At 55.2% G+C, this 13,620-nt stretch overlaps 5 protein-coding genes across 5 annotated transcripts; 1 reads left to right on the forward strand and 4 right to left on the reverse strand.

Moving 5' to 3' along the window:
* Positions 1-327: 327 nt before the first annotated feature.
* On the reverse strand, positions 328-3,222 carry CkaCkLH20_11670 (transcription initiation factor tfiid; the record flags this gene model as incomplete). Its single annotated transcript, XM_038894384.1, has 4 exons — positions 328-1,453; positions 1,499-2,304; positions 2,379-2,537; positions 2,965-3,222. The coding sequence occupies 4 exons, from the start codon at positions 3,220-3,222 to the stop codon at positions 328-330; spliced, it is 2,349 nt and encodes a 782-aa protein (XP_038740232.1).
* Positions 3,223-3,836: 614 nt separating this feature from the next.
* On the forward strand, positions 3,837-4,421 carry CkaCkLH20_11671 (mediator complex protein; the record flags this gene model as incomplete). The annotated part of the gene is made up of 1 exon (XM_038894385.1): positions 3,837-4,421. One exon carries the CDS (start codon positions 3,837-3,839, stop codon positions 4,419-4,421), a length of 585 nt encoding a protein of 194 aa, XP_038740233.1.
* Positions 4,422-4,909: 488 nt separating this feature from the next.
* On the reverse strand, positions 4,910-8,095 carry CkaCkLH20_11672 (peptidase family m28 family; the record flags this gene model as incomplete). The annotated part of the gene is made up of 3 exons (XM_038894386.1): positions 4,910-6,515; positions 6,568-7,722; positions 7,776-8,095. The coding sequence occupies 3 exons, from the start codon at positions 8,093-8,095 to the stop codon at positions 4,910-4,912; spliced, it is 3,081 nt and encodes a 1,026-aa protein (XP_038740234.1).
* Positions 8,096-9,067: 972 nt separating this feature from the next.
* On the reverse strand, positions 9,068-11,209 carry CkaCkLH20_11673 (zinc knuckle; the record flags this gene model as incomplete). Its single annotated transcript, XM_038894387.1, has 6 exons — positions 9,068-9,673; positions 9,726-10,046; positions 10,099-10,322; positions 10,514-10,731; positions 10,782-10,992; positions 11,053-11,209. The coding sequence occupies 6 exons, from the start codon at positions 11,207-11,209 to the stop codon at positions 9,068-9,070; spliced, it is 1,737 nt and encodes a 578-aa protein (XP_038740235.1).
* A 667-nt stretch (positions 11,210-11,876) lies between these two features.
* On the reverse strand, positions 11,877-12,759 carry CkaCkLH20_11674 (glutathione s-transferase; the record flags this gene model as incomplete). Its single annotated transcript, XM_038894388.1, has 3 exons — positions 11,877-12,259; positions 12,323-12,380; positions 12,433-12,759. 3 exons carry the CDS (start codon positions 12,757-12,759, stop codon positions 11,877-11,879), a joined length of 768 nt encoding a protein of 255 aa, XP_038740236.1.
* Between the last annotated feature and the right edge of the window lie 861 nt (positions 12,760-13,620).

The following is a 13,620-nucleotide window of genomic DNA, read 5'->3' on the forward strand; positions in this document are numbered from 1 at the left end:
GGCCTAATCGGGAGCCCATTGAGGCCCCTGTAGCCGCCCCAGGCCAATCTTACAGCGCTGACCTCACCGAACACTACCGACGGGAGTGCCTAGGGCAGCCTTTATGACATTCCGAGAGCCAAAACATGCAAATCACAAGCAAAGAATAAGGTCCAGGTATCTAAATTCATTTTTGATTCACAGAAACAGCTATGGTTAATGCTGCTAAGACTGTTTATCCTACAAAAGGCATGCCAGCCTGTCGTCCTCATCCCCAACGCCTAACTGGATGAAAGCAATTTGTCCTACCCGACCAGGTAATTATTCGGTGGTTGTCCTCCTACCTCCTCAGCGATCGGGATCGTAGCAGCCTCCGGCCACAATCAAGTTCATGCGGGTGAACTGCACCTTCATTACAGGCGTCTTCTTCGTCGGGAACGCGCTGATCTGGTCGGGCGTGATCATGACCTCCTTGCCCTTCTTCTTGCTTCCGCCTGCGGCGCTGGAGCTGCCACCAGTGTTTCCCTGATTGCTGGCGTTCTGGCGCTCGGTCTGTCCAGTAGCAGCAACGATGGTGTCACCTCCTTCTTGCGCGGGGGCCGTTCCTTGCTGCGGCTGAAGCGCCTTGTGGCCCTCTGCGGGGAGGTCGACATCCCAAACGCGGACTGTGCCGTCCTGGCCACCAGACACCAGCACGTTGGACTCGACGCTGAAGCTCATCGACCAAATGCCACCCTTGCCGTGGCCGCGAGAGCGCTTGATGCGGGCTCCCTTCTGAATGTCCCAAAAGAAAATGTTACCGCTGTTGTCAGCACTGGCGAGGATCTTGCCGTTGGGCGCGCACTCGAGCGATGAGATGTAATCAGTGTGACCCGTAAAGACGCGGACGCATTGGCCAGTAACTACGGACCACATACGAACCGACTTGTCAGTTTCGTCGGACGCGGTAAAGACGTAGGTACCGTTAGGATGCCAAGCGACAGCAGAAATGCTCGAGTCGTGTCCGACCAGAATGCGCTGAGCAGAGGCGTGATCCTGCATCCAGATACGGGCCGTCTTGTCCCATCCACCGGTCAAGAAGTAGTGTCCGTGAGGACCCCAGCTTGCCCTCAGAACCGGGCCGTCGTGGCCCTTGAAGACGCATACGCAAGCCCAGATGTCGAGAGACCAGATGCGAACGGTACCGTCTGCAGATGCCGACAGCAGCAGTTTTGAGCCGGTTTCAATAGGTTGCTCCCCCTTGCCCTCGTCGCCGAACGGCGCGTGCTCGAGCCCAGCGATCGCGTCCGAGAACGAGACGGAATACACAGGTCCAGAGTGGCCAATCAACTTGCGGTTGTTGAACTTGAAGTCCTTCTCATCGGCCCTCTTGGACTTCAAAGCCTTGCCCTCCAGGTGCCAAACGCGAATGTAAGAGTCTGTGGTTCCGACGGCAACCAGCTCGTGGTCTTGTGAGAAGTCCATGCATGAGACGCTGATTTGTTAGTGGCGTTCACTTCATAAGGAGTTGACGACTTACCTTCCGAGTGTGTTGTGGAATGTGAACATGCATGCGCTGACGGGAACACCAACGCCTCCAGTACGGCCCTCGATCTTGAAACGATCACGATTCTCCCTAACCTTCTGCATTTCCATTACAACGTCGCGAGCGCGGGACGGCGGGAGAGGGAGGTCGGCCCTGGTAGGGCCATCGGCGCTCTCCTCACGCTTGATCTTCCGATCGAACTCATCAACGAGAGTAGGTCTACCATCAGGCGGGGGGTTGAGTGCGTCCTCGTCCGCAAGCTCGGCCCGAACGTCGTCACGGAGGTCCTCCTCCATGGGCAAAGAGCCGAGCTTGAGAGGCGCAGTCTTGTCCAACAGGTCTCGGTTCGAGATGCCTGTAAAGACTCCGGGGATGCCTTCCTGGAGATCCACCTCGTCATAGTCCAAGTTCTGGCTACGACGGTAGATAGCTTCGAAACTGAAGGGCTCGATGGGACCGCGGGCGGTCGAGTCCAGCTGGCAAAAGGTTTGGAGGATGTAGGTGATAACGGCACCTCCGTTGTCACGCTCGCGCTCGAGGAAGTGGAACAGGTTGCCGCTGACATGCTGGTTCAAGGGGATGCGGTACTTGTTCTCGCGGTACAGCTTGGTGGTCGGGTTCTCCTTGACGTGGAGAGGAAGGGTGATTGTGGAAAAGGTCTTGAGGTCGTCGGCGTGGATGTTCTCGAAGTAGGGCTTCAGCGTGTTGAGAAGGCTTTTGGCGTCCTCCGAATATCCTTGAGTGACCAACTCGAGCCAAGAGTAGACGAAAACAGGCCAGAGCAGCTTGTTCAACTCGAACTGGGACGTATTAGACAGGATCGTTTGCATGCGAATCAACAACTTGCCTTGTAAATGTCCAAGTTGTTCTCCACCCACTCGCGCAGCAGGTTGAACGCCTTCAAGTACTTCTTGGGGCCCAACTCATCAACCTTATTGTGGATTGGCCTGCCATCGGGACCGAGGTGACTGGACTCCTGACGAAAGATGGTTTCCGTTCTAGTGTAACCACGCTTGAGCAGGTAGTCCGTAACCTGGCGAGAATGTCAGCTTGGGTCCCGCAAGTGATGATGTTGTCATCCATCCAAAGCATGCGATGGAATCCTTCCCGTCACGGACAATTGCTTTGCCTCGTTCAATTATTCGATACTCCTCATCAGACACCACCTTTTGCTCCGGCGCAGAAGCCATAGTCGCCTTAATACACAATCCGAACAAAAACGGTATCTTCAACTTGCGAGGCTGTGGTGAGGGATAACAGAGGATGGCGACTCGAGATGAACGTTGAGGAGATAATAACAGGATCTGCCCAACGTCACATCCCTTTTCCGTCGTGTGCCGGAGGATACCTGCAGACACCGAGCATCGCTTCCTCATTCACCAAAGCCTCAACCATCGCATCAAGAATCCTCCCTCGCTCCTCCCCATCCAAGGAATCAACCGGACAAAAACGTAACTTACAATCTGGTTCAAGTTCTGGTTCGACATCGGAGCGGTGGCAGGCGCGGGCGCAGGTGCCGGCGTAGTAGCAGGTACGGGAACAGGCGTCGTCGATATGGGAGCAGGAATCGGCGTCGTCGATACGGGTTGTTGTTGCTGTTGCGCCTGCTGCTGCTGCTGTTGTTGCTGTTGAGGTGGTGGTGGCGGTTGGTAAGTGACCGATCCGCCTCCCGGCGTGGGGATGGGTACGGGCGTCTGCCCAGGCGGGTTGCCCGACATCTTGGATCGTTCCTTCCCGTAACTCTAAACAGAAAAATTTGATGAAAACTCGATTACTCCTTCCAAAACTGATGGTACATCGTCATCGGCGCGACGGACCAGGTTGCGCGTGTGAGGCGTTCACTAAACGTGAGTCGACGTTCAAGGAAGGAGCGGGTGAAATATGTAAACAATAACTTGGAAAAACGAGATCAAACAATGAAAACACAGCGTCTCCAGTCCTATGCTGTGGTGCTCTCGTCTTTGAAGTCGGACTCGATGGATTTTGATGGATTCGATGAGTGTCGCGTTCCCCCGATGAGTGAGGCTCAATACCCTGCAAGGCTGCAAAGAGAGAAGAGAGGTTGGCAGCGGAAAATATCCATCCAAAAGCGCGCTATCCCGCTTTCGGCGTAGTGCTGTCCAGGTATGACCCCAATCATTGGGTGAAGCTCTGACCTTTGAGGCCCACTCATTCTGTGCGACGCGGTACCTCTCCAATGTACCTTTTTCGAGATTCATCACCAAGATCTCACTCAACAACCTCTTGCTCATCTCATCCATTTTCAAGTCTGGAAACCCCCATCACACAAACAGACCACCAAATCATCACCAGCACACAGAAACCGCCCAAAATGGCCGACACAAACATGACCGACGACCAACCCGCCCCGGACCCCTTCACCCTCGAAGAACGCATCCAACAGCTCTGCGACATCGACAAGAGCATAGTCCAGCTCATGAACCACACCTCATCCGCCATGTCCGCCCTGAGTAACAAACCCCAAGCACCCAAACCCACATCCACATCCTCCTCCGACGCACCACCACCACCGCAAACCTCAATCGTCTCCCCAGAAGACCAAAAACAGCTCTTCAAATCCTCAATGGACTCCCTCCTCTCCACCCTGCACACCGTCGACATCCACATGAAGCGCCAGATCATGGGCCTCGAGGAGGCTGGCATCATCAAGCTCCGCAACGACGCCTCCAAGGACCGTCAGCCCGTCATGAACGAGGACGCAAAGATCGTCGCCCGGCCCTCCCTCGAGCCCAACGGCGTCGGCACCATCGGCAACCTCGACGTCGGCTGGCTCAACAGCCGCAACAACAAGGTCGAGCGCGACATGGAGGCCGAGCTGTGGGCCAAGATGAGGGACTTCCTCGAGAAGTACCACGCCGAAGAGCAGCAGGAAGCCGGAGACAGGATGCAGCAGTGAGAACCAGGCTTTCTGGACGAAGTCCTTCCCAGAGGCCGCAATGGCGTTGATGCCACCACGACAAGAATATGATGTGCGTAGATCTTCCCACAAATTCTCTTCTGATATCAACCAATGCTAACTTAATAGACCAAGATACCCATATAGAAGCTGGAAAATAAGCTGCAGTGGGCAGGACAGGAGTGCGTCATCACAGGAAGAGACGCATTCAACTCATCAGGAATTCATACAGTAAAGCTTCTGATTAACACTACTCATGCTCCCGCGTCTTTTCTCCGTCCATCGATGATTATGCGTGTCTCATTACAGGTGCGTGCTGATAACCGTAAAAACTAAACATGTAGAAAAAATGCACCCATGCTCAAACGCCAATTGATACAGCAAAGTGTCCGCCTATTTTCCGACGAGAAAGAGCACCAAACCACGAAGAGAATAATGCCATCTCGAGCCCATACTTAACTTCACTGCAAGTGCAGCTCGCCAAAGTTTCAGATGACAAACTCCTGTCTGCCTTGGACGAGCCCAACATCCATCTTCGTAACAGCAACCCAGTCCGGGGCGTACTGCAACACTTCGTCAAGTGCCGGAATGGCGCCCAAAACGTTGGCATCGCTCCAATCGCAGACAATTCTACCAGCAGGCCCCTGCGCTGCGGTCTCGCGAACTCGGAGCTCTTCACTGGTTCCAGTGACAGCTGAAGCCGCGGGTGAGGATGTGTCAGAGGACGAAGAAGACGAGTCCTTGGATCCATCCCACTCGATGTCCACAGTCCACGGCTTTGACCACTCTCTTCGCCAAAGTGAAATCACCCCTACTCCAGCATTTGGCATCCGTCCCAACAGAGGCTCAATGCCAGGATTTCCATGCACCGAAAACTGGGTTATCTGGTCGTTAGGAAAGATGAGGGTGCAATGCTTCGTGTCTTTGGCGTCAATGTCCAGTCTAGCCTTGTACTTCGAGTTCGAGCGGCTAACATTGACCGTCACGAGGTCGGCGTACTTGTCCTTGGAGAAATCGTTGAAGAGACTGCCCGTGAGCTTGGGCGGTACCGCAGCCCCGTCGAACGTGCATGCCGAGAGCTGAAGGGACGCCCCCTTTTGGCACTGGGGAGTTTGACCCGCAGCGGATGGAAGCTCGTCAATGACCTTGCGAACGTATTTTTCGACACCAAAGATGGTCACATCTGTTGACCCGTCTTGCAAGTCGACCTTTTGAAGGAACCTGACCTTGAGTCGATTATTGGCGGAGAAGGGGAACGCAACCAAGTTGTAGATGAGGGTGATGACACAGACGATAATCAAGAACAAAGGCAGGTAGAAGGTAACGCGATGGATGAAGGGAGTGACTGGCAAGAGGACCAAGATGCTGAAAACAGCCAGCATCAGGTAAACAGTCATCGAGTCCATACCATCTGCGCTTACTGATCGAATGGCCGCCGCCAGCGTGACGCCAACCTGGCCAAAAACGATCAGCGTGATAGGGGCCAGCACCAGAAGCTGGAGGAACCAAGTCCATGAGGGCAATTTCTTAGACCACGGCTGCTCTTGGTCGTGAAGTTTGGTTTCGTCGTCAGCTTCCTTGCCATCCTGGTTGTTCATGATGGCCGAAAGAGATCGTCGGTACCCAGAAGTAAAGGTCGTTCGAATCGTTCCATGGTTTCCGTTCTCGCCGCCCAACAGAGCAGTAGTCTCCGTTGGCTCTCCGGACTGTTCCTCTCCATTTGCGCGGGCCGCACCTTCATTCGGGCCAGAGGAAATCAGCGCATCGGAATTGGGGACCTCGGCAAGGTCGTCTCTGGCCTGCTGGTCGTGGTGCACAGTTCGGGCATATTCTTGCTTGCTCGGGAGTGCGAACAGATCCAGGAGACTGATGAGTGTCGCGACGAAGACAGCAGAGTGGAGGAAGGCGAATAAATAGCCTGAGGCGATTTTCATTCTGTCCACGGAGACCGTAACAACAACCAGAACAGTCCAGCTGATGATGAAAAGCCATATGTGGGCGTATCCTCGTTGAAGAGCGCTTGGTCTGACAGAGCTTGCGCCTTTGGAGATGGTCCAGAAGCTGGCGAAAAATAGAGACAGAAACGTCGCCCACCTGCGGGTGTCAGCTGAGGTACCGGATGATGTTTGATGTGAGAGTCACTTACACTACGAAGTCACTACTGTGGCTGATTTGAGGGTTGACTTTGTTAATGAGAAGAGCAGCGGCAATTGTCAATCCAGCTGAAACGATGAAGGCAAAAGGAAACCGGAAGAAGCCCTTCCAGCCCCCGATGGCGACGTCTTCATCGTCATCGAACTTGACCTTGCCAGAGAAGAAGTAATATTTGTCGTTCCTGACGAGAAGGTACGTCACCAGGAAAAGAACCAGCGGTGTCACGATGAGCAGAGTCAACGCCCATGCAAAAAGACCTCGAAGTGCCAGGGCGGCGAAACCTCGTCCGAACATGTCAAACCACACACCGTCGGTGCCAGGGCCGCTCGACACTTTCCTCTTGTCGTCGTTTGGAGGACTGCCCCCGAAGGTAGTGGTATCCTTTTGAAGAGTGTCGACTGCGCCAAACGAATTGGACAGCATATGCCACAAACTCTCTTGGGACGCATGGCGGGCATCGTCCTGGTTTGTGTGGTAGCGTGCGCGCGGGCGGTAAAAGGCGATATCGAGACCCCGCTGACCGAAATTCTTGGTCCAGACGGAGTAGTCGGTGTCGCTCCTGATGAAGCCCAAGTTGAAACCATCGGCGGCAACGACAGATCCGAACGGACGGCGGACATGCTCGTAGGCCCTGACAGTCTCCAAGTCAGATGCCCGGAACAGGATAGCTCGCCCGCCGGCGCCGGCGCCCTCGAGATTGACGAATGTAGTGGTGAAGTGGTAGAGAGGGCTGTAAAGGTAAGCCTTTGCTCCGAATAGACCGTCTTCTTCGCCGTTGTTGAGGAGCAGCACAACCCCGCGTTTGGGCTGGTTGCCTTTTATTGTGTAGTAGTTGAGCATCTGGAGAACGCTCACACAACCCATGCCGTCGTCGGTCGCACCATAACCAGTAGAGACGCTGTCGTAGTGGGCATTGACAAGAACTCCACCCTTGCCAATTGCGCGGCCCTCGTCGTTCTTCCACCACTCGCCGTCCTCATCCTCAGTGCCTCGAATGTAGACAAGCTGGTTCGTAGCCTCGAAGTAGACACCGGTGCCTTGGCCGGCACCAGTAGCGTACGAAACATTTGAAATCTTGTCGTCAAAGATGGTGACGAGGGGACCTTCCGAGGCTCTCTTGACATCGTCTCTCGAGGTTGTCAACCAGCTACAAGAAAATCGTCAGCGACGCCTTAAACCCTCCACTGTAGGAAAACCCACGGTTGTTGCGTCTCCCGCACAATGCCACCAGGAACCTTTTCGCGCGTCCACTCGACTCCATTCCGACGCAGAGTCTCCTCGATCCTCGTCAGCAGGTACTTGCCGACGTCCTCGTTTGCGCGGCTGTTGTAGGGGTGGTATCGCTTCGTGATGGCCGTCAGATCGTGCCACGCCTCGGTGACGTTCAGTCCCTCGGGCGTCTTGCCGACCGACGGGACCGTCTCGTGGATCCACACGATCGGAATCAGGAAGGCCGCGTAGACGACGATCAGCCAAAAGGTGACCGGACCGGTCGTGAACCCGAAGGGGTTGACAGCCATGGCTGCCTTATCGTGGTGGATATGTCGCTCGAGGTGACGATGGTGGTGCTTTGATTAAACGATTGTCGGTGATGATATGCCTAGTCCAGGAGAGAGAAGGTATTTGACTACGAAAGCCACTGTGTAGTTGGAAGGAAATGGGACGGAGGAGGCAGACGGATGGAAACGTCACATAACCCAGCCAAACAGGTGAGAAAGTAGGGAGGAAGCAGATGTAGAAGGCGTCATTCAGGTTTGGGATAACAGCGCCTGCACCCCGTATCCGCATCTCTGCGCGGACAGGCGGAGGCGGGACTCTTTGGATGATGCACACCTGCAAGCACCTACCTTTAGCGGAGAAGGTGGCCCAAGCTCCCTTCTGGCTTGGATCCAGCCCGGGCGTCCAGTCCCGTCCTCGACCTCCTCCACCATCGCGTCGCCGCCACTAGAGCGCCTACGACGTGCGAAATGGATGTCATTAATGCGGGGTTCTTATGCAACCACAACGCTCGCCATGCATCTTGCGCCTGGTTTGCGACGCTCACCTTACGATGTCTTGCTTTGGTGCAACTCAATTACAGTATTCGATGCGTCAGCGACGGTCCAATCACTACCATGAAAAGAACGTGAACAAGGTTTCCTAGACACCTGTCTCCAAGGTTCGGCCTTCAAACTCGGACCCGACTCCGAGACAGCGCTTTGTCTGTCACAAACAGCTTCACGTGAACTGAATCAATTTTAGAAATAGGATGAACTATTGTCCTTGCTATAGTAGTCGAGTAACCCTATGGATTAGTGCCAACTTTCTGTCTATCGTACAATCTCAGTTGCGCCTCTGCTTTCTCAATTGTGAATGTTTGTTATGAAAGAACGTGTTAACACTGGCGGCCGGGGATCATGGTAATGAGCAGTCCTTGCTTATTAGTCCGTCGTTAGTCGGCATATGCCGTCAGTGTCCTGTTAGTCTCTGTGCCCGCATCCCGATGTCTCGGATCAGGCGCCCGGAGGAGGCGGGGGAGGCTGATCGCTGGGAGGCGGAGGAGGAGCATTGTCGGAGGGAGGAGGAGGGGGCGCGCCGCTGGCGTATTGCTGGATGAGCGCATTGAGACCACCAGCCAGACCAGGAGGAGCTCCAAGACCAGGAGCACCGGGAGGTGGTGGAGGGCCGCTCGGGGGAGCAGCATTCATACCAGGAGGAGCACCGTATCCGGGGTAGCCACCGTAGCCACCATAGCCGCCGTTTTGAGTGCCAGGGGCTTGGTGCCAGGGAGCAGCGCCGGGAGCACCGCCAGCAGGGGCGCCGCCGTAGCCCTGGCCGTAGTAGCTGTCGCCACCATGGCCACCGCCACCGCCGTGGTCATCGCGGCGGTTACCACGGTCGCGAGCCCAAGGAGCAGTAGAACCACCGCCGTCGCGGTCACGGTCATCGCGCGAGTCGTTGTTACGACTGCTGCGCCAAGGTGCAGGACCGCCGGTTGGGCCGCGCTCCCAGGGCTTCTCGCTTCTGGGACCGTTGTTGTTGTCATTGTACGAGCCAGGTCCAGCCTCGATACGCGCAGGAGCAGCACCGGAGCCGCCGCCGAGTTCTTGCATGAGTTGCTGCGTCAAAGTTAGTACGGTCGATATCATGAAGACATAGGGGAAAACATACCTCGTACTCGCGGTCGACGGCATCTCCGCTTCCGATGCGGCCGGCGGGGCCTCTAGCACCAGCCTGGCCATCGTTGCGCCAGCTGGCACCCTTCTGGCGGTCGGGACAATCTCTGGCCATGTGTCCAGCGTTGCCACAGACACGGCAGATGATGCTTGCAGTGTAGTTTTGGCGCTCGGGGCAGTCGTACTTGCGGTGACCGATTTGACCGCAGTTCTGGCAGGCCTGGTTCTCGTCGTCTCTGAGGGTACCGTTGAGAGCAGCGAGCTCACGAAGCTGGTTACGCTTGAGCTCGTTCTGTCCCTCGGGAATGGAGGCGGCCTGTGTGAAAGTGATTAGCCAATGTCATGGACGATGAGAGGATGTAACGTACCGTTTCAATGATGTTGTGGATGAGCTTCTTCGCCTTATTGACCTTCTCCTCGGTGTCGGCCATAATGAGACAGTGCAGGTCCTCCTCCTGGTTGCTAGCGTGAGCCGCGTCCGAACGTCCCTTGCCCTCCTTCACGGAGCCCTTGCCACGGATGGCAATCTTGGCGCCGGATTCTCCTTCCATCTTCTTTAAAGTGTTGCCACGGGGTCCGATAAGTAAGCCAACTTCATGGGGAGAGCTAAGCGTTAGTGTCTGTATCAAAAGGGTGAAGCAAGTAATGACGGTCCCGATCTGCAAACAAGGCCAGGTCTGACAAGACACCTGGGGGATGCATGACAAATATGGCCAGAGTCCAGGCAGGGAACAAGGGAAACAAGGATTTTGGTTAGGAGGGTTAGAGGGTTAGCAATCATACTGAAGTTAATCTCTGGATAATCGTTAACAGGCACGTAGACCTTTTCTTGGGTCTTGGTGGGCCTGCGGTAATCCTGCGGCGGGTGGTAGTTAGGGATGGTCTTCATTGCCTTCTCGATGAGCTTGTGGCGCTCATCCTCGAGGCGCTTGCGGTATCGGTATTCGCGGGTGTTGATACGGCGACCGTGGTTGTCGTACTGCGGAGGCGGCGACGGAGATCTGAGCAGTCAGTTGGGGGTTCAAGCACAAACGTGAGCGAGCAAACATACCTGTCTCCGTCCGCCGGGACGACGTCGTCGATGCGAAGCTTCTGGCTGATTTCCGTAATGCGCAAGTGCAGAGTGTAGGCCTCCAGCTGCTCGCCCGTCATGTTCGCCGTGATGGCCGTTGTGAGGCCCATCAAGCCTGCAGCCTTGTTCTCCGACGCGTCGCCCCAGCGGTTTCTCTTCTTTCGGCGTCGAGGTCCATCGGCGTCGGTGCCTTAATGCGAACGTTAGATTCAATGCGACGAGAACGCGACAAGGGACTGCGAAAACTTACGAGGCTCCGGGCTGCGGCCGCGCTTGAGCTCGCCGTTGCCGTGGCCGTTGCTGTTGCCATTGCTGAACGACTCGGGCTCTTCATCGTCGCCACCGAAGCGGCGCTTTCCGAGAGGAATGTTGTTGGAACCTGTGATTCCCTGGTTTCTCCACGACATTGCGATCTCTGTGCGATGGCACTGGTACTGTCGACAGGGAGGCGATGTGGTGTGATGGCGATTGCCGATTGCGATGAAGGAGGAAGGGAACTTTTATATGGACCCGAGTTTGGAGCTGCGGAGGTGGAAACCATGTCCGGAGGCTGAGCTTGCTTGGCAGGGACTGCCAGCTGGCGGATACAGTCTGCCCACGTGATTTTGAAAAAGTTGCCTGCCGCATTCAAGACCTTTTTCATTGGCTCAGAATAAATAGTATTGAAAAGTCATCCACAGGTTCCCTTCAGTCTATAGCAGAGCTCAAAGCCACTTCAAACCAAGATGAACATGATGCAAACATCAGAAATCGCATGGGCATTACCCATAGGATAACTCAAAGTCACAAAAAGCAAAAATATGATCAGTGGGAGGCTTGAACTCCCGGCCTTGGCATTACCAGACATGTCTGATGACATATTAGTACCACGCTCTAACCAACTGAGCTAACCGACCCGTTGTTGAGTTGTTGCAGGAGACAGGCAATTTCCGTGTCCTTGTAGCGCCCGTCCAATCCCACGCACCGCTTTTTCCAATTCTTCGGGAAGGATTCACTTGCAAGTTATCGAGCTCGTTTCATTGGAAGGCTTTGAATTCATTTTTGTATCATCATGCGCTCATTACAACTCATTCCTTATTTCTTCGCAGCATCCTCCTTCATGCCCTTAAGGATCCACGCCGAGGCACCCTTGGCCTGCGCATCCAGCTCCTCCTCAGTCTTCGTGTGGTGCTCAAGCGCCGTGTGAGGCGACGGCACGTTGCGGCCGGCCTCGAAGCCGGGACGCTCGACCAGCTTCCACAGCCACGCCTTCAGCGCCGGGAACTCCTCGAGGTCGACGCCGGCCCACTTGGACGCCGCGACCCAGCCCCAGCACGCCATGTCGGCGATCGTCACGCGGTCGCCGACGAGGTAGCCGTGCGGGTTGGCCTTGAGCTGGGTGTCCATGGTGCGGTACAGGCGGCGGGTCTCGTTGGTGTAGCGGTCGATGCCGTACTGGATCTTCTCGGGTGCGTAGCCTGAGAGGGGGATGGTCAATTCGGTGAACAACAAGACACATGCGGAGGTTTAGGGCGCCTTACGCTTGAAGTGGTTGGCCTGTCCCTGCATGGGACCCAGACCACCCATCTGCCAGTGCAGCTGCATCGCGTCAGTCCATGTTGTCTCAGTGAGTGCGGCAATGTCGACATACCCAGTTGTTCACCTCCCAGTACTCGCGGGAGCCGTACGGGTAAGAGACCTTATGGTCCTTGTCGTAGCGGTCGACGAGGTACTGCATGATGCTGCCGCTCTCGAACAGGCGGATCTGCTTGCCATCCTCGAAAGTATCCGTAATGGCCGGGATACGTCCATTGGGGTTGATCTCCAGGAACCAGGGCTCCTTCTGGGTGTTCTTGGAGATGTCAATGGTGGTGGTCTTGTACTCCAGGTTGAGCTCCTCCAACAGGATGGAGACCTTGATACCGTTGGGCGTGCCAAGGGTGTACAGGTGGATATCGGTCTTAGTCTTGGAAGCCATTGTGAATACTTGTTTACTCAACTGTCCCAGTCGAGTGGTCATGAAAGGTAGTGTGATTGCAGCAGAAAGTTAGAGATGTCGTCAGGACAAGGTGTGGAAAGGTGTGAAGAACGCCGAGGCTACAGTTTTTTAAATACTAATCCGAGCTCTGTACGGTGAGCTGTACTGATGAAGTAAAAGCCCATTGACCCCTCAATTGGGACCTTATAAATCTGGGGGGAAAGACCCGCCGGGGCCTTCCACGGTGCACGACATGTTTGGAAATGCTTCCGTCACAGTGACCCCCTCCATCGCGACAGGAGGTGGACGGCGGGGGGCTCTGACTTGCTCTCTTGTTGAGATGCTTAGAAATCATCCCACCTCACAGCAATGGCGTCACCTCCACCGGACCTTCGACGGGCGGGCTCCGCGTGCCGAAAGTGGGGGCCTCTGTGCGACACATCAGCTTCTCATGGATAACTAAGCAACTTCAACCTCACTCGACTTCATTTGTTGAGGCGCATCGGTAAGCAATTCCATTGCTGCCTGCTTCGTTGGAAATCTCGGAATGGAGTCACTCCGGCTGTGATGTCGGACCCGGACGGAACAGGTAGCCGACGGCAGCAACCGTTGAGGTCTCGGCGCTCCGGATGTCGTCAGCAGAACCTGCCTATTGCGGCCATCAAGGGCCGCGAAGGATTCACATCAGAACTATTTTGGTCCAATCTGCTTATTTCTCTTGTTTCCTCTTTGTGCGGATGCACGGAGGCAGTCACGAACCTTACCGAAAATTTACGGTATAATCGGACAGAGTTCAGTCAAAATACCCCGGAGTTCCACCTTGGCGCTCTCCGTATATACAGATTCCTCACGGTCAGATGA

Source organism: Colletotrichum karsti, assembly GCF_011947395.1.
Source record: "Colletotrichum karsti strain CkLH20 chromosome Unknown Scaffold50, whole genome shotgun sequence".
In the NCBI taxonomy this organism is placed as follows: Eukaryota; Fungi; Ascomycota; class Sordariomycetes; order Glomerellales; family Glomerellaceae; genus Colletotrichum; species Colletotrichum karsti.